At 33.6% G+C, this 21077-nt stretch overlaps 1 protein-coding gene across 2 annotated transcripts; it reads right to left on the bottom strand.

The window, feature by feature from the left end:
* Positions 1-10787: 10787 nt before the first annotated feature.
* LOC107924333 (transcription factor bHLH3) lies at positions 10788-13226 on the bottom strand. Of its 2 annotated transcripts, none has more exons than XM_016854727.2 (2): positions 12956-13226; positions 10788-12740 (listed from the first exon to the last, which is right to left on the bottom strand). In XM_016854727.2, the coding sequence occupies exon 2, from the start codon at positions 12565-12567 to the stop codon at positions 11053-11055; it is 1515 nt and encodes a 504-aa protein (XP_016710216.1). In that variant the 5' UTR covers positions 12568-12740; positions 12956-13226; the 3' UTR covers positions 10788-11052. The 2 variants fall into 2 exon arrangements, with proteins under 2 accessions (XP_016710216.1, XP_040937080.1); XM_041081146.1 differs by having other exon boundaries at positions 10788-12852; positions 12956-13109.
* Positions 13227-21077: the final 7851 nt, after the last annotated feature.

Raw genomic sequence — 21077 nt, 5'->3', positions numbered from 1 at the left:
TCCGTCTTTACAACACATTCCTTAAATATTTTTTTATCTGCCTATTTAATCTCTCTTGTTGCTTTCATCCCCATAATCTTTGATTTCTTACCTATTAACATTGAAGCCTAACTCTATAGTTAATACAATTTGCCAATTACTAATATTTGTGTGTCAAATACGTTATCCTATAAAACTTTCAAAATTAACTTTGGATCCCTATTTCTTTACTAAAAATTTACAAAAGTAATTATAACCTTTTCTAAGTTAAATTTATAGCTTCATACTGCAAATCAACCCTTAATTATGTAAGTTAAGCATTTTGTTTTTATAATTAACACCAAAAGAATGTTCCATCTAGAATTAATACTGCTATATTTAGACGTATCCATTAGTCCATGCTCATGAATGTTTTCATTTAAAAAAAAAAAGTGAAATAGCCTCAATCAAATTAATCATAAGTGGTGTATATATAAAATAGGTATAATGAAGCCTTGCTTATGACACTGGTGACGAAAGATGTAGGAACCTTCCTGCAGAAATATTTTATGAGGGGAAACAATGTATTTTTGTACTTTGCATTTGTCCTCGAGTACAAGCTTTTTTCCATGGGAAACACTTATATCTTTTAACCACTTCGATTTACGTTAATTTCAACCGATAAGTATATAAATATATTTGTATTGGAAAAGTTAACTTGATCACAGTTTTGCTTTGATCACCTTAAAATACTTTAGTAATAAAGTAAACCCAGAAAGTAGAGGGTAGAGAAAAATCTGGGGTTGATGATTGAAGAATCTTAGAATTATCCCAAGTTTTGAATTAATGATATGCATAAGTTGGTAGCTACGTTATCAAAATATGTCTGGCATGCATATACATTCTTTGGTTTTATTTATCTCTATGGCATGGAGCAGCTAATGTCCACCAAATTGAAGTTGAGTCATTTTCCTATTTCTCTCCTGCTAAACATATATATCTGTTTATATATATAGTTGCAGGCCAACATTTTAATATTAAAGAGTAGGTTAGATATGTTAAAAGGGTAGGTTTGCTTGGTTATACAGAAATAGGAAAATGGCAGCAGTACAAAATTTCCACCAAATTTATTTATTTATTTATGTATTTTTAATGATTACAAATTCCTTTTTGAATTAATGATCATGTCTATATATCCAGGGAGAAATTTTATTTTAATATACATTTAATACAATCTTATTAGGTAACTATTAGAAATACTGTAATCAAATCGCTGAGGTGAGAAAATACAAGCAAAATATTGTGCCCAGAAAAGTGGTTGAGGGAATGGTAAGATAGGTGTAATTTGACTGAGCCTGTGGCGAGAGGGAGAAAGAGATGATACTAAATACTATTAGAAGGATGGGAAGAAGAACAAGGACGACAATAACGTGACTGCGATCGGATTTTTTTTTTTCTTTTCCTTTCTCTATCGACCTCTATTATTCTGAAAGTACCAAATAATTTTTTATTAAATTTAATTTTGCATCAAAAGTGAACTAGAGATTCTTATTAAGATTTTTTATATTTTTATATATATAAAATGTAATTTAAACCCATAATAGTTTTTAAAAAAAATTGACATGCAGTAAGACTTAAGTGGTGTTTGATAAATTAAAATTTTAAGCGTTAAAAATAATTATATTGTTTGATAAAAATAGATATTAATTTAAAAAGATATTATTTAAATTTAATAGAGGTTAGTTTTGAAAGTTACAATTTTATTATTTCAAGTTATTTTCTAGGTTTATAAATAAAATTTATACATCATTGTTTTCACCGAATGCAATAATCCAATAATTTGGTAATTCAATTAGAGATTAGTGTTGTCTTAGGGGTCAAAGTCGAACCCTCACAACTTAAAAAAAGAGAGAACTTTGATCAAAATTCATTGATAATTCTATTCATTGGACATGTACTGTAAGCATCCGACAATTCGATTAAATTTAAAGATCCAAGAGTCTTAAACAAAACTATTATGTCCGTAAAAAAGAAAAACATCCCTTTAAAATATAATTAAAATTGGGCTTCAAAATTTAAATCACAAGCCCAATTCAGTATGATTCAATTCTATTAATCTATGTTATATCATCGTTAACATGTAAATATTTAAAATATAAAATTGTTTCTTTTTATCTTTTAATAATAATAATATATAATTTTTTAAATATTAAATAAAATAATATATATTTTTAATAAAAGTTTTGAACCTCAATGTTTGACCTATTGGCTATGGCATTTACTCCACAACTCACTTTGCGAGTTCAAGGCGTAGTGTGTACGTGATAGTGATTTAAGACAAAGTAAGAAAAATCCAACATTAAAAACCATCTTAAATCAAAGTATTTGGATAATTTATAGAATATATGTTTAAAAAATGTGGTTAATTGAAGTTGCCTTGAGGTTGAAATAGTATTGGGAATTATCCATATTTATGGAAAATCAAAGATATGGGTATCAAATATTGGAAAGTCAAAGATATGGGTATCAAATATTGGAAAGTCAAAGATATGGGTATCGAGATATTGGCATAATAAAATCTGAGATATTTGCAATATATGGTCCCTAATTGTAAAGTGACTTTGCAAGTTGATCCCTGAACCTCAACTATAAATAGGCATAACCATCTCTCATTCTGTATCTCAAACTTGCCATTCTCTACTTAAGGCATTGTTTTCTCTCTCTCTCTTTGTAAATTCTCACTTGTATTTTGGAGTGAAATATATTTGGTAGTGCCCGAGGACGTAGGCAAAATTTGCTGAACCTCGTTAAATTATTGTGTTCTTTATTGTATTATTCTGCATGAATTGTGTGTGTGATTGTAGTGATTTATTGTGCTATTAAATTACGATTGAGGGATATTCTGGCTAGGAAAGACCTGGTACTTAAGCGATCCTTGCGATCCACCTCTCTTTCCTGGGAATTGAACTTAGTGTGATTTTTTAGTACAATAATTTTACTCTTTTACACGCTTCCGCACAACAATTAGTATCAGAGCTAGATTCGTACTTGGGGAATACGATCGTTCACGGCACTGTTCACGTACTGTAGTTGGGATTGAGGAGAAAAAAAATGGAAAAGTCATCGTCAAAGACTACTGTGACCAATGCGAAATTTGAAGTAGAGAAATTTGATGGTACCAATAATTTTGGTATGTGGCAATGTGAGATCCTGGATGTCTTATGTCAGCAAGAGCTGGATATAGCCCTTGAAGAAAAACCTGACAAGATGGATGACAAGGAGTGGGCCAAGATCAATAGACAGGCATGTGGAACAATTCGCCTATGTTTGGCCAAAGAGCAGAAGTACTCTGTCATGAGGGAGACATCAGCGAAGAAGTTGTGGGATACACTGGAAGAAAAGTTTCTAACAAAAAGTCTTGAAAATAGGCTTTATATGAAGAAGAAACTTTATCGATTCACGTATGCACCCGGTATGTCGATGAATGACCATGTGAACTCATTCAATAAAATTTTAGCAGACTTGCTAAATTTGGATGAGAAATTTGAAGATGAAGACAAGGCATTACTGTTGTTGAATTCTCTTCCTGATGAATATGATCATCTTACTACCACATTGCTTCATGGGAAGGATACAATCACATTTGATGCAGTCTGTAGTGCGTTGTATAGATCTGAGACTCGAAAGAAAGATAAAAGAGATCACAGAGATACAACCGCAGAAGTCTTAACAGTAAGAGGTCGTTCACACAGCAGCAAATCTGGTAGAAGGGGAAAGTCCAAAGGGAGACCCGCCAAAGATGAATGTGCCTTTTGCCGTGAAAAAGGGCATTGGAAAAAGAATTGTCCTAAGCTACAAAAGGGCAAGGCTATTTCTAATGCATGTGTAGCAGAGCATGATGAGGAGTCAGACTTTAGCTTGGTTGGCATGGCAATGGCATGTCAAACGGATGAGTGGATTTTGGATTCAGGATGTACTTACCATATGTGTCCTAATAAGGACTGGTTTTTTAGTCTTAAAGAGCTAGAAGGTGGAATTGTTCTTATGGGAAATGATAGTGCTTGTAAGACAATGGGAGTGGGTACAGTCCAATTGAAGAATCACGACGGCTCAATCCAAGTCTTGACAGATGTTCGCTACGTACCTAGCCTGAAGAAAAATCTCATCTCATTAGGTGCCCTAGAATCTAAAGGGCTCACAATCACTTTGAGAGATGGATTACTAAAAGTAGTAGCTGGGCAACTGACGGTGATGAAAGGCACAAGAAGAAATAACTTGTATTTTTTAAATGGAAGTACAGTTATTGGATCAACATCAACAGTTTCTACAAAAGATGTAGATTCAGAGGCTACTAGATTATGGCATATGCGATTGGGACATGCTGGTGAAAAAGCTTTGCAGACATTGGTGAAGCAAGGCTTATTGAAAGGTGCAAATTCTTGCAAAATGGAATTCTGTGAACATTGTGTTCTGGGCAAGCAGAAGAGGGTAAAATTTGGTCCAGCAATTCACAATACGAAAGGAATTCTGGACTACGTTCACAGTGATGTGTGGGGACCTACCAAAGTAGCTTCTTTGGGAGGTATGCACTATTTTGTTACTTTTGTTGATGATTATTCAAGAAAAGTATGGGTGTATCTAATGAAAAGAAAAAGTGAAGTTTTGGATGCATTTCTGAAATGGAAGAAGATGGTGGAGACTCAGACTGGTCGAAAGGTCAAATGACTTCAATCAGATAATGGTACTGAGTACAAAAACGATCCATTTCTACAAGTATGCCAAGATGAGGGCATTGTGCGACACTTCACTGTTCGGGATACACCACAGCAAAATGGGGTGGCAGAACGAATGAATCGAACTATACTGGAGAAAGTTCGATGTATGTTGTCCAATGCTGGATTGGGCAAAGAATTTTGGGTTGAGGCAGTTACATATGCGTGCCATCTAATTAACCGTTTGCCATCAGCTGCAATAAATGGAAAAACTCCTATGGAGATGTGGACTGGTAAACATGCTATTGATTATGATTCTTTACATATTTTTGGTTCCACTGCATATTATCATGTAAAAGAATCTAAGTTAGACCCAAGAGCAAAGAAAGCATTATTCATGGGTATAACTGGTGGAGTAAAAGGATACCGTCTCTGGTGTCCTGATACAAGGAAAATAATTTTCAGTAGAGATGTGACTTTTGATGAATCAACCATGATGAAGAACAATGATTCACAAAAGGATAACACAACCAGTGGCACTTTGCAGCAGGTGGAGCTTGAAAAGGTTAATGATGATCCAGCTAATATTGAAGGAACAAATGATGAAGAAGTTTCGACCCAAAAACTTCTACAACAACATGATTCAATTGCATATAGAAGGCCAAGAAGAGAGATTCGTATGCCTGCTCGCTTTGATGATATGGTGGCCTATGCACTTCCAATTACAGATGATGATGTTCCTTCTACTTACACAGAAGCAAGAAGTAACTCTGATAGTGTAAAGTGGAAGCAAGCTATGAATGAAAAAATGCAGTCTCTTCATAAAAATAGGACTTGGGAGTTGGTGACACTACCTAAAGGAAAGAAGGCAATTGGATGCAAATGGATATATGCAAAGAAGGAAGGATTTCCTGATAAAATGAAGTTCGATACAAGGCTAGATTGGTAGCAAAGGGTTACGCTCAGAAAGAAGGAATAGACTACAATGAAGTATTTTCTCCAGTTGTGAAGTATTCGTCTATTCGGATTTTGCTAGCCTTGGTTGCGCAATATGATCTTGAACTAGTTCAGCTCGATGTGAAGACCGCATTTTTACACGGTGATTTGGAAGAGGAAATCTATATGACTCAGCCAGATGGATTCAAGGTTGCTGATAAAGAAAATTGGGTTTGCAAACTGACAAAGTCGCTTTATGGATTGAAACAATCTCCAAGGCAGTGGTACAAGCGATTTGATCAGTTCATGAAAGGGCAAAGGTATACAAGAAGTAAATTTGATCATTGCGTGTATTTTCAGAAGCTACAAGAAGGATTTTTCGTATACTTGCTCTTATATGTTGATGATATGTTGATAGCATCTAAGAGTAAAGTTGAAATTGAGAGGTTGAAGACTCAACTCAACCTTGAGTTTGAGATGAAAGATCTAGGTGACGCTAAGAAGATCCTTGGCATGGAAATATGTAGGGATAGAGCTCATGGCAGAGTTAGTTTATCTCAGAAGCAATATTTAAAGAAGATACTACAGAAGTTTGGCATGAACGAGCAGACTAAAGCTGTAAGTACCCCGTTGGCTTCTCATTTCAAGCTTTCTGCACAACTATCTCCTTCGACAAATACGAAACAAGAATACATGTTACAAGTTCCGTATTCTAATGCAGTAGGTAGCTTGATGTATGCAATGGTGTGTACAAGACCCGACATTTCACAGGCAGTTAGTATAGTGAGCAGGTATATGCATAATCCTGGAAAAGGACATTGGCAAGCTGTGAAATGGATTCTACGGTATATTCATAAGACCATGGATATTGGATTACTGTTCAAGCAGGATACTGCACTTGGTAAAGGTGTTGTTGGGTACGTTGATTCTGATTATGCCGGTGATTTGGACAAACGAAGATCAACCACTGGTTATGTGTTTACTCTTGCTGGAGGACCAATAAGTTGGAAGTCTACACTGCAGTCTACAGTTGCGTTGTCAACCACAGAAGCTGAATACATGGCTGTAACAGAGGCTGTAAAGGAAGCTATTTGGTTACAAGGTATGGTTAAAACCTTGGGATTGGTCCAGGAGCATATTAATGTGTATTGTGATAGTCAAAGTGCTATTCATTTAGCAAAGAATCAAGTCTATCATGCACGTACAAAGCATATCGATGTACGTTTCCACTTTGTGCGGGAAATTATTGATGAGGGGAAAATTCACCTTCAGAAGATTAAGACTGCAGATAATCCCGAAGATATGATGACCAAGGTGGTAACAACAATCAAGTTCGAACATTATTTGAACTTGATCAATATTCTGCATGTTTAACAGTTGAAGAAGGCATTATCAAGTGTTGTTGACAAAGGCAGAGAGAATTGTGTGAAGATAAGATTACTCGAATCAAATCTTCAAGGTGGAGATTATTGGGAATTATCCATATTTATGGAAAATCAAAGATATGGGTATCAAATATTGGAAAGTCAAAGATATGGGTATCAAATATTGGAAAGTCAATGATATGGGTATCGAGATATTGGCATAATAAAATCTGAGATATTTGCAATATATGGTCCCTAATTGTAAAGTGACTTTGCAAGTTGATCCCTGAACCTCAACTATAAATAGGCATAACCATCTCTCATTCTGTATCTCAAACTTGCCATTCTCTACTTAAGGCATTGTTTTCTCTCTCTCTCTTTGTAAATTCTCACTTGTATTTTGGAGTGAAATATATTTGGTAGTGCCCGAGGACGTAGGCAAAATTTGCTGAACCTCATTAAATTATTGTGTTCTTTATTGTATTATTCTGCATGAATTGTGTGTGTGATTGTAGTGATTTATTGTGCTATTAAATTACGATTGAGGGATATTCTGGCTAGGAAAGACCTGGTACTTAAGCGATCCTTGCGATCCACCTCTCTTTCCTGGGAATTGAACTTAGTGTGATTTTTTAGTACAATAATTTTACTCTTTTACACGCTTCTGCACAACAAATAGTCAAAGAGAAAAACTCTTCCTACAGAAAGCGTTTTTCACTGACATGTTAGATGAAAACGTCTCTTGCAGGGAGTGAAAACGCTACCTGCAAGGAGTTTTTTCTCTTTGGCCGTTTCAATCTCCAAGCCAACTTGATTGCTTTTGCCTCTGAACCCATGCAACTCGGGATTCTCAAGTTGTGTTTGGGTTCATAGTGATGTCATGGAGCTCGATATCCTACAAATTTCACTTGTCGTGTGAGTATGGCGCCATCACCTGAGAAACCGAGATGACTTTACGACTCGAGGTCCAAGTTGGCGGTGATTATACTGTCTCGGGTTGAAGTGTAACTAGGGTTTCAAAGTTACAAATATGTTGTATAATTGGAGCCCCAGTTGACATTGGTTATGTGGGTATGACCACTAGTTTCTCCTCATCAAAGAAGCATGCTTTATGAAACCCACACGGAAGTGCGAGGAAGAAAAACACAGGGCCTTCCAGTATAATCAAGTAATTAGTGTTGTCCATGCCCACGAAAGGCAGTGTCCTTATTAGTAAAACCTGTTACACCCTAATTATGTTACAGGTTATAATAACGGGGTCATCGTCTTTGGTGGGCATGGATAAAACAAAATACTTGATTATATTAAAAGACCACTGCATTTTTCTTCTTCTCTGTACGTTTGTTTAGGTTTTATAAAGCATCCTCCTTGAAGGAGGAAAAACTTATTGTTGTGCCAGCATAACCACTGCCAATTAGGGCCCCATTTAAGCTCCATCCTTTGACAACATAACCTTTGTAAACTTGAGGCCCTAGTTGCACTTCAACCCCAGACCATATAATCACCACAACTTGAACCTTGAGTTGCAACGTGATTCGGCTTCCCGGGTGATGATTCCATACTCACATGACAGATAAAATTTTTAAGTCAACCAGCTCCATGACACCACCGTAAATTCAAACGTTCCTTAAAACTATAACCATGTCTATCTCAAACATTGGACAAAAATAAATTCACAAACTTTTAATTTCCAACCACAAGAAAGAAAGAAGAAAATAATAATTACAATATAGCACTATTTTATGTCATATTAGAAGCAAAAATAATTATATTTATCTAATATGAAAATAAAGTGATGTATTTATTTCTCTGAATATGTATAGTTGAGTTATAATAAAAATTTCATGTATACATTTAAACCGCGATTAAAGTTTCATGTGTATAGTTGCACCAAATCAAAATTAATGTATTAAATTACACATTAAATCAAAATTCATGTGCAACTTTGTATAGATAATATAATTGAAAGATAAGTTTACAAAATTAACTTTTTTTAATAAGTTTTATTTTTATCCAAATCTATTTTTTAATAATAATTTTTTTATTTAAACGTATAACCCAAAATTTATAGTGTGTTGATCTTCATACTATAATTACCCGATTGAGGCTCTCTTTCTCCTATTAATTCTTTGACTTCTTTGAGATGTATTGAGCATTTACTAAACACAAGATGAATTGTGAATAAAACATGCTATTTGTTGAACTTGACACATAAATATCGATGCTCCTGCTTTAATATCTAATTCCAATTTTCAATTTCAAGGAGAAGAAAAAGATTAAATTTAAGTAGTCATCAATTGACAATTGAAGCTGTTTAAAGTATATTAAAACCATTTAACCTTCTAATTTAACTTAATCAAATTCCAACTGTTGCAATTTGTTTCTTTAATGGTATTATAAGTTATTTATTTGGCACAACATAAATAATTTTTTCAACTGTTTGATGTGTTGTCTCCCAAGAAAGAATAATGAAAATAATTTACAAGTATATGATGAAAAAAAATACAGAAAGTAGAAAATTTTGATCAGATTAGTATGTATATTTTTTAGTTTTGGATAGCTGAAGTTTTTAGCTATTAAGAGCTCATGTCTTCATCATGAGACCTCTTGGCAGTGGAAGCCACCCCGAACACAGTTACAACGCCGGGAAATACTGCAGGAGAGTGCATAACATTACCGGCTACGTTAATGACACCCAGCTTGCAAACGCCACCTCCTCTTCCAGGGATGTTGGTGCATGGATTGGGACCCGATGGTGTCACCGGTCCTCGAGGGAGTGATTGAATCACAAGCTCTCCATCCAGTGGCCTCATTGCTCCAACTTGAATCCAAGCTACTAATAACGACAAAACCAATAGAGTTCTGAATAGGTTTTTCCTATTGGAGAATGCCATCCCCTTTTTTGTTTTGGGGAAAAAAAATTACTTGTGTATATTTTCAGTGTTTTCTAGCTCGAGTATTGAGGAGAGAGTTGATATGCTGAATTGGCTGAGAATTTTCAAGGGCGTTATGGATTTATAGCAATATATTGAGCCGTGTTCCCCCATGTTTATTCTATGGGTGCGGTTTGACTGCAACCTTAAAGGACTTTTAATAAAATTTCTGAATTTGACTAAGCCATGGTTTGAAGACTGAAACGAGTTGGAACTGATCAACAACACGGCACCTTCACACACAGTCGTAAAAGTGGGAAATGTTTGACAATAGTACTTGTTTATTTTGTTTTCAAAAGAATGTAGTCATGGTTTGATCATCTATATCCACCCCCACAAATTATACAATGTGAAAAAAACAAAACAAACTATATTGGAAAGTAGAGATAAAGAAAGAGCGAACATAATTTTGTTTTTGTTTTTATTGCTAATTGAAATGAAATCATCTGCTAATAAATTCGAAGGGAACCTTTTCCTACTCTTGTATGCCTTCAGGTGCAGAGTTTTTGGTTTAAAAAAAAAAAGAACAAAAAACAAAAAAGGCTTCAAATCAACCCGCAACAGTCTTGGCAAATCTTATTCCAAACTTCAAAATCAAACAACGGCATGAATTTAGATCAAGGAAACGACCGCATCATTTGACAAAACTTTAAAGATTGATTTGAATATTTTAAGTTATTTCCTGAATAAATAACCATATGCTGTTTGAACAATGAAGGGTTCTGACTTCAGAGGCCAGATGCATTCACAAGATAGTCACACATTAAATTTATGGAGCAAGTGGCTGCCTAATATGAGAAGAGGAACTAGAAAAATTATGCAAGGAATACAAATGAAGTGTAATGGTATACAGATTGCAACTTGCAAACCAACACAAGGAAATATATGATTCTATGCCACAACCCCTGATGGAATTTCTAATTGGAAGTCTTTAAGATGTAGTACAAGCTAAGAGTGTTCCCTTGTCGTGCATCTAATCCATGCACTCTGGGGGGTACATATCTTTTAAAAGAACTAAGGTACATATGATTCATTGAAACAAAAGGCACTAGCCACTAATCTGTTAGTCGCTGCAGAATCCCATTTTTCTACAAGTTGATGCACAGCATTCGCTTAGATGTACATTATCAACACAACTGTTACAATTGGTCACTTAGATAAAGCATCCAACAGTTTTTCCTTCAATTGTTCGGCAGCACCACCTGGGGCTCCAATGGTGAAGGTGTGGACAATCTTGTCATTATCTGTTGTTGATACGTCAGATTCACGTGCTGTAATTTGATTTTCCTTCAAAGCTTTTAAGACTTGAGAGACTGGGTGAGCATCCAAAGGGTAACGCATGGTCACAACTGCATCTTCGTGCCTTTGCTGGAAATCTATGTCAGGCATTGACAACTGCTTTTGCCCATTGTTTATCATCTCCTTCTCAGTTTCTAAGACCCTAATCTTCATCTGGAGGTCGGTGATATAGGTAATGGCATCACCAAGCAGAGAAGCCTTGTCCATCTTAGAGATATTAGGGACAACAGCCCTTAATGCATAGAATCGCTGGTTAAGTTTTTCCCGCCTCTGTCGTTCTGCTTCAACATGATTCAATGGTTCTTCTCTCCCATTGGCGGGCTTCCTTCCCCTTTTCCTTGGTTTCCGCTCATCAGGTAAAGAAGGTGAGTCATCTTTAGGATGCTCCACGCCAGAAATTCTTGCTTGTGTATTCGGACCTCCAACAAGCAACTGTGGAAACAACTTTGCTTCACTATCACCTTGAGATCCATTAGAAGAGTTACCATAAACTTGATTGGAACCTAGAGCTTGAACATCGTAAGATTCCAACATGAAGCCTGATTCATCTTCCATTTTCGGAGAGAAGTTAATACTAATCGACTGAGACTTCGAACCACCCAAACTTAGTTCACGACCAAATATCTTTGGTACGGTTCTTGTCTGTACAGAACTGGATCCACCAAACATAGCACTCACCATCTCCACAACATTCTGATCTTCAGGAATCAAATTGACGGATCCAAGCTCAACCACACCAGACTTCACAGGTACAAAAACCACTGTTTGCAATCCAGCAGATCTAGCTAGAAATGATCTTGATTGATAATGATCTGAAAAACAATTCGAATCTGAGGACCAAATTGGTTTGCTTGACTTATACGATTCTGCAGGACCATATGATGCATCACAATGAAATTTAAAGAACATTGAAGTGAGATAAAACATTTCCATATCTGACACGCCATCCAACTTAGCAGGATAGTTATCCTCCTCTGACCCACCAAAGCATGCACGAAGCTTCTGGAGTACCTGCTTTCTCACCTCATTTATCTTCTCAACCCCTTCCAATTTGGCATCAGCCGAGCAACTTGCATCACCAACTCCACCAAGCTTAAGATCCCGGCAATGCCCATCACCCCAAATCAAGATCGATCCACCAGATTTCAAGCTTGACACTTGCCAGTAACTTGCATAGTTCCAATTTGACCTTTCTACGACCTCGCAAAGCTTTTGTTGCAGACCCAAATAACTGGGTGGTGGAGAGATGAAATCTGACAACATGTTCTTAGAAGCCAACAATATCAAGTAGTCGCAGGCTTCAGTGCCCAAAACAGATTCCACCTTAGCCTTATCTTCCTCATTTGCCCAAAACATTTCACCCATTTCTTTATTAGAGTTCAGAATTAGGTAAGGAAAGCCCCAATTATAACAGAGAACCCAGTAGCTATGACATAAACCCTATAAATTCCTAAACCATAGTCAACACTGCCCATTCAACTCAAGCACTTAAAATATCCCCAAAAACCACATCTAGCAGCTGAATTAAAATCCTTAACCTGCAATTCGACAAATTTCTTAACAACTTAGCAGATTTTCATCAACATTCAATTTCCAAAACTAACAGCTTCTGAAAAAAACCATTCCAATAACTAAATCTCAAAAAAGAACCTATCAAATAACGAAATCAGAAAGCAAATGCAAAAGTCAAAGGCTTTAACGGTAAGCATAAATACGCGAAACCCAATAAATAAAAGAGAAAAAAAATCCTTACTTGAGATGGAAAACTGGTGGCTCTGAACTTGAGCAAGATTCCCCTGCTTCACCTGACAACAATAAGGCTTTCAGATCTCTCAAAATGTTAGGGTTTCTTCTTTTCTTCTTCTTCTTATTTTTGTTTTTTTGCAAATTCTATTTATTTAATTTAAAAATTCGGTTCTCTTAAATTTATCGGCATTTATTGATGCCACGTCAGGGGTCCCAGCATATAAAATGCTTTCCATCTGATTTTTTTAAATAAAATTTTTTAAAAATCACTGTCACGTGAAATTAGCGATAAAAACGCCTGCTTTTTTATATGCTTAAACGTCAATGGAAGAAGGAAAGCGAGTGATTTGTTCAATTTTTGGGCCATTCTGCGCCCTCTTATTTCATGGTCTGAAAACGCCGGCAAGGCCCAACAGTTTTGGTCCCATTCCATTTCCAGCAAGTAATTAATCCAATTATATTTTCTTTGTATTTAATATTAAAACAATTTTTCTTTCAGGTTGAGCAAACCATCATTGGTTGGAAGAACAGATAAAGAGGTCCTTCTTAAAACACTGACTCAGGCTTTACCTTTCTTCTATGTCACTGTTTTTTTCCTCCCTTCTTAAGTACTTGGGATGATTTGCATGAATTCATCTACTCTTTTTTATGGGATTCATCCAGCATGCACCTTTACATTGGGAATATTGGAAAACGGTATGAAATTAAATGGTGTATAATTGATTTTTTCGGTAAAGTGAAAAAATGGTAAAAAGATGATAAAAGAAAGGTTGAGTGCTACCAATAAAAAAAATTTAAATTAAGAAGTATGTTGTGATACATTAATTTAAAGCAATGACTAAATTGTAAATATGTGAAAAGCTTATGGATTAAGTATAATATTTAAAATTTGAGGGTCAAAATGTAAAAATGAGTAAGTTAAAGACCAAGAATGAAAATAGCTCAATTTTTATGACATGGAATTGTCATGCAAGGACTAAATTGAATACGTATAGAATAAGAGGGACTAAAATTGCAATTTTACCAAAGTGAGTAGTGACTCAAAGATGAGATTTTAAAGAAACGTGAAGGGTAAAATAGTCAATAATCAAATTAGATAATTATATGTAACACCCCTTAACCCCATCCCGTCGCCAGAACAGGGTTACGAGGCATTACCAAAATTATACACTAATAAACGAACAAAACCGATTCATAAATCTGTATTTCAATTTAAAATGTCTCAAATATCATCTTTAAGTCCCTAATATGGACCTACGAGGCCCAAAATATGCTTAGGAAATGATTTGGGACTAAATCGGGAACTTTAAAAACTTTTCTTTGAAAACTTTTCCTTGAAAATAAGGGCACACGCCCGTGTGGCCTGGGACATGCCAGTGTGGCCTGCCCGTGGGGCTCCCATGGCCATGGGGCCAAGCTGTGGGCAGATCTGACTTACACACACGGCCGTGAGAACAACCCGTGTGACATAAACAGAGAGCCACACGGCCTGAGCACACACCCATGTGACTTGGCCGTGTGAAAACATGATTTTTGACCATTTTTAAGCCATTTTCACATGCTAAACATATCTAATTCATACCCAAACATTTACTAATAGTTCTTAAATCAATTATCATTCGTTATTCCATTCAAACTTAGCAAATATTCATTCATTCACTTCATTACCTCTTGAGGATTATATACCACAATTCATCAAAATTATAGTACATTATCATACTAATCAAACTCATGTAAGTTTAACTTCCAAAATATGCATATTTCACACTAAATGTTTCAACATCTTTCATGCTCATTCGTATCATTTACTAAATAAAATTCTTATTAGGTACATGCCATTTTACCAAAAGAAAGGTACTTCACCACTTTGAGTTCGGGATTGGCTTGGATGCTGAGTCCTTAGCTTCCTTTCGTACCTAGTCCTACGCACGGAAACAAACCGTACGTTGAGTATGCACTCAGTGGTATTTCTATAAACTAATACTTAAACAATAATAAGCTATGTATATACATTGTAACTTAAACTTTTTACTTTCATAATCTTAATAACTTCATCACTTACCTCTAACTTATAGCTCTTAAATGTAATTAAACAATTCTTTATATACATTTCATATCATTCAATATCTTTCAACAATTGTATAACAGTCACAGTTACATAATCAATAACAGTCAGTCTTCAATACTTTCATATACCCCTATTAACATAACCCGGACCTAAACGGATACACGGATCCAACCCACACACTGAGGATAATATACAATGTTTCATCGGCCGAAACCGGAATACACCGTAGGGTAACAGTAACAATAACAGTAACAGTCATAGTCAGGTACAAAGTACCTCTTTGGAACGAATCCGGAACAGTCACAGTAGTCGACACATATAGTGTCTCATCGACACACAGTCGGAATATCCCTGAACACTTCCAATCCTACGGCATGCCAATTATATCCGACTAGCCCGACACTATTAATAGCGTATTTGAATAATTTCATTTTGGAACAAAAAAAGTAACAATTTCTATCACATCATTTATCATACATACTAACCATATAAAAATAACAATTACAATTATTAAATTATTATACATAGTTTATAGAAATACAAACCAAAATTCTCGGGTTTATTCGATATCCTCGTTCACTTTCTCCTTTTCCTTTTTCGATGAAGTTTCCGGTGCTACGTTGGCTACATAAAATTTAACATTTAAAATTATCAATATATGTTATTTAATAACACACTCTTTAATTTTCCATGTAACTTTTACATAAATTCCAATTTAGTCCTTCCACCATAAGCATTCTTTTTCTTCAAATAACCTTATAGTTTTCATTTTATACCTACTTTAAACAAGTTTCAACTCTTAATATTCAATATAAAACATCAATTCTACAATTTAAACAATTTAATCCCTACTATAACAAAACTTATATCTATCTTTACAATTCAATCCTTCTCCCACTTCTAACTTAAATTTCTATCAAATTACACTTAACTCTTCCATTTATTCAACTTAATCAATATCTAAAAATTCAATAACTTTCTAAATTTCAACATAACTCAAATAGTATTTCTTCTTAGGATTTCATAGACACTAAAATTACAAGAAAATGGGTCAAATTGACTTACCAATCAAAGCTTGAAACTCTAAAACCCTAATTTTTCCCTTTTTGTTTTCTCATTTCTTTTTCTTTCCTATTTCGTTCCACTTTGTCTGTTATTTCTTTCTTTTTCTATTTTATTTCTTTATTCTTTTATTATATTATTATATTTTAGTAATTATTATTATTATTTACTTATAATATAATTAAACATATATTTATACTACACATGTATGTATTGTAACACCCCTAACCCGTTTTCGCTGCCAGAACAGGGTTTCGGAGCATTACTACCATTTGCAGATCACTTAAAATTTTTTTTAAATACTTACCGATTCAATGCATCATATAAATAAATATATTACCATTCAATCAACAGTTTGGCACTTGTATAAGCATCAAACAGCAACATTGTTAGTATACTTGCACATATCTCATCTAAATTCAACATTGATATATCTATTTTCTCGACATATCGCACTTGAGTTTAATAATAGTCTCAACTTACATAATTTCCTTGTATCAGCATATCAAAGATAATCATATATATACATGTCATGAAACATATCATGCTCTTACCGTTTCTTCATAAGCATATATCATTCATTTCATTATATCAATATTTCATGCTCCATCATTTCCATATATTTTATGTATATTTATTCCGGTAATAGCTTATATCTTAACATAAATTATATTCCGTGTACTTATACTTATTTTGTTTATCTATCTTCCTAATTATTTCATACAACTATTTTGTACATATATTTCCATATGACCAGTTCTTGTAAACATTTCACACAACCATTTCATATAATCATTCGTCATCTGATACATATTACCTGAATATCAATTGTTCAACAGATGTCATAGCGTCTCCCATCCACGGACTTATTTATCTTTGACATGATGCCATAGTGTCTTTCAACTATGGTCTTACTTATTTTCTGTCATGTTGCCATGGTATCTTTCAACCATGGTCTTGTTCATTTCATATCACGTTGCCATGGTATCTTTCAACCATGGTCTTACACATTTCATATCAGGTTGCCATGGTATCTTTCAACCATGGTCCTTTCAACCATGGTCTTATACATTTCATATCAGAGAGCACACTCTCGCGAACCTCATCCTTACAGTGGGATTACAAGTCCAGGCTAAATCCCCTGCAACGACAATTACTCTAATGAGCTTGGATCTGAATTACTAGTCCAGGCTAAATTCAGACCCTAATTCGGATTACCCGTCAGGGCTAAATCTATTTTACGCGTATTCTTAGGGAGGGCTATATCAGAATAGGATCACCCGTCCGGGCTAGATCCTTTTTACCGTCAATTCCTTTTCAGAGATCTATCGAATTTTCTTTTCGTTCAACCGGGATTTCTTCCCCTTTTTATCAAATATATTAATGTTTCATAAATTTTCATACAATGAACATTCAAATTATTTTCACATCAATAACATACATTTCAAGCATTTAAGAATATAATTCAAGTTACACGAACTTACCTAACTGCTTGTTTGTGTTTATAATTTCATTAATCCGATATCTTTTCTTTTCCACGATCAAGTCTCATATTTGAGTCGTCCGGATCTTTATAAATAAATTTGATCATCATTTTCATTCATTTCATATTCTAATGCATTTAATTAATGCTCTAGGAAAAATTACCATTTTGCCCCTAAACTTTTAATTAATGAGATTTCATCTCTAGGGTCAGGAAAATAAAATTCTTGCAATTTAATCCTTATTTCCAGCTATTATTCTCATATGTATTGATAAAAGTCCATGAACTCTATAAAATATCAGAATTTTCCATGATTTCAACACTTTTCAATTTAATCCCTAAAACATGTTTTCCCCCGATCTTGAACTAAATTAATAATTTCATTCAATTTTATAATTTAAATAATAAAATAATCCATTTCATGTAATTTGGTCATTTCTGACATTTTTTACAAAATTGCCCATAAAGTTTTACTTTTATTCAATTTAGTCCCTGAGCCTAAAATATACAAATTAGCCATGTTAGATGAATATTCATACATATTTTTCCTCCTCCTACTCTCCATTCCACATCCTTAATGTAGATAACACACTTGTAAGTAACATTATCCATAATTTTTATTATTTACTTTTATGAATATTCAAGCTGTCTATCTGTGTCATAGTCACTAAATTATTTATATCTGGAGCTATAGAACTAAAAATTAAGATATGATAATTTTCCATGAAACTAGACTTATATATATTCTTACCATAAAATTTTCAGAATTTTTGGTTTAGCCAATAAGTAAAGTTTATTCTTTAAAATTACCCCTCTTCTGATGTCTAACAGTTCTGGCCCTTCTTAACAAAAAATTAATTATCTCATCATACAGAATTCTAATGATGTTTCCGTTTGTTTCTATTGAAAATAGACTCATTCAGGATTCTAAAAATATAAATTTAAGCCCATAATTATTTTTATTCAATTTTTTATGATTTTACAAATTCAGAACAGGGGAACACGAAATCATTCTGACCTTGTCTCACAAAATTCATCATATCTCATGATTTAAAATTCTATTGCTTACATCATTTCTTCTATAAGAAACTAGACTTAATAATATTTAATTTCATATTTTATTCATACTATAATTAGATTTATACAATTTTTGATGATTTTTCAAAGTTAGACTACTGCTGCTGCCCAAAACTGTTTTAGTACAAGATATTAATTACCATGTTATGACACCCTTATTTTCTTTTTTCTACACCATTTCTCATCACTTTCTCTTATTTTCTCTTCACTAACATATCAAGAACATAGGACCTTATGTAAGAAAACTCTACTATAACATTATTTCTATGCTTTGTCAATAATAACAAACTTAAAAACATATTGAAATCTTGATATACTTACCTTATTCTATTGATACTAATCTTTAACTTGATTTTCTCTCTCCTCCAGCTTCTATTTCTTGAATCCAACTTGATATTCTAACTCCCCATGGTCTCCTTAACATTTTTCTCTCTTAGTAGCTATGGAAATTCTTTTGATTTCTAGGTGAAAATGGTGAATTTTTGGTGGAAAGACCAAATTGTAAAGAAAAGAAAATTTCTTTCTTTTCCTTCTATTCTAATGTTGGTTGCATGCATGGAAAGATGATGAAAATTCTTCATCTTTCCTTCCTTTTATACTAAATAATTAATAATAAAATAATAATAATATAATAAAATATCTCATTAAAATAATATATATCTAATTAAATAACCATAAAATATCATCAACATCATCATTACTTTCTAGATTTCTCTCTCTTTCAATTGATCATTTTGCCCTTCATTATCTTTTAAAATTCCATCCTTGAGTCATCATTTAATTTGGCTAAATTGTAATTTAGTCCCTCATAGTTCTTCACCTATTCAATTTGGTCCTAATTCATCCATTTTCCTTAGTTTATAGATCATTCCACTCTTAAAATATTTACACTATTGGTCCTTCAACTTTTTCATATTTACACTTTAACCCCTCAAATTTTGAGTATTTACTCTTGTGCAACAAAACTTTTCTCACTTTTACAATTTAGTCCTTTCTTGAATTAATATATCATAATATACTTCTCAATATTGACATAACTCAAAATTTCCCTTTTTGTCACTTTATTTCCTTATTTTACTATATCAAAGATAATATTTTACTGTAAAAATTTTCAGGGTATTACATTTCTCTCCCCCTTAAAATAAATTTCGTCCTCGAAATTTCCTTATTTTCTTTTAATCATGAATTTCATTATTTCTATAGTTTTATAGTTTCTTTCTGTACATATTTACCCAGTTTATCATTTATATCCATTCTCTATCCTTTCATTTCACATTTGCCTTTCAGAGCTTCTACCAATAGAAATAGAAAATAATATCATATGAATCTTATTATCAAGTGTTCTATCACATATATTGGCTTGGAAAACCAAAGAAAGATAGAGTAGTACCACTTGTGAATCAATCAGACTTGCGATAATTTCTGTCTATTAGCATATTTATCCAACCTTTCCATATATTGATTATAGCATCCAAACATGAACAGTTCCATATGCCTCTGAAAATATCAGTATATATAAGATACCCATATAAAATCCAAAAAAATTTACTATAATATACCCAGTTATAACGGTTATATTCAAATATCTTTGCAATTTATTCACCAATCTATTGACTAGTATAGTCATCAATAATTTCACATCATTTACTTCACTAAAAAAAAAACTAATTCGGAAGAAATTTTCAGTTAACTATTCTGTAAATATCATATTTAAAAAAATCGATTTTCCTATAAATAACTTCTTTCTTTAACAATGATACTGTATATCTCAACTAGTTTTAGAAAAATCTGATATCTCTATTCAGAACTCATCTTTACTTATTAACTCATTCTCAGTTCCAACTGCATTATCAATTGTTCAACCATTGAGCTTTTCACTTTTCGCTTCTGAACTTAATCAATGTAAATCTCATGAATTTCATTGCATATAATTGTATTAGTAAAGGGGTATAGATCGTAAAGCCTCATAATTTAATTTTCATGTATTTACTCATATAACATTTATCATTCTCAAGTATTATAAAACATTTATCCGTACTTTTACGAGTTCTACTTCATCATAACTAACATTTTTACTCAGAGATAATCCTTTTCCTCGTAACGAAAATTGTTTACTTTTTACTTAGCAGAGGCCCAGTAGACTAGATAGAACACTTCAGATATATGGGACTTATACAGAGGTGCATTATTATGCACTATTAAACAGAGAACACTGAAGTGCTATACAGAGAGTACGAATGTGCTGAATGTGCTAATAATCAGAGAGCACTAACGTGCTAGTAATCAGAGAGCATGCTGAGGTCCCTTAATATCCTAGTAGTTCTAATCTTGTCTACTTGGGCAAATTATTTCATGCACGGATATCACTTTTACACCTTTCGTATAATGCTTTTACATGCTTTACAATTTAATCCTTGTACCAATAATCCGTTTATTTAT

This window comes from Gossypium hirsutum, chromosome A11 (assembly GCF_007990345.1).
Source record: "Gossypium hirsutum isolate 1008001.06 chromosome A11, Gossypium_hirsutum_v2.1, whole genome shotgun sequence".
In the NCBI taxonomy this organism is placed as follows: domain Eukaryota; kingdom Viridiplantae; phylum Streptophyta; class Magnoliopsida; order Malvales; family Malvaceae; genus Gossypium; species Gossypium hirsutum.
The sequence above is the reverse complement of the archived record's forward strand: the minus strand, read 5'-3'. Positions and strand labels throughout refer to the sequence as shown.

Bases quoted from the DNA above. Each gene is read 5' to 3' on its own strand.
- LOC107924333 (XM_016854727.2), bottom strand. From the start codon at position 12,567: ATGGGTGAAATGTTTTGGGCAAATGAGGAAGATAAGGCTAAGGTGGAA.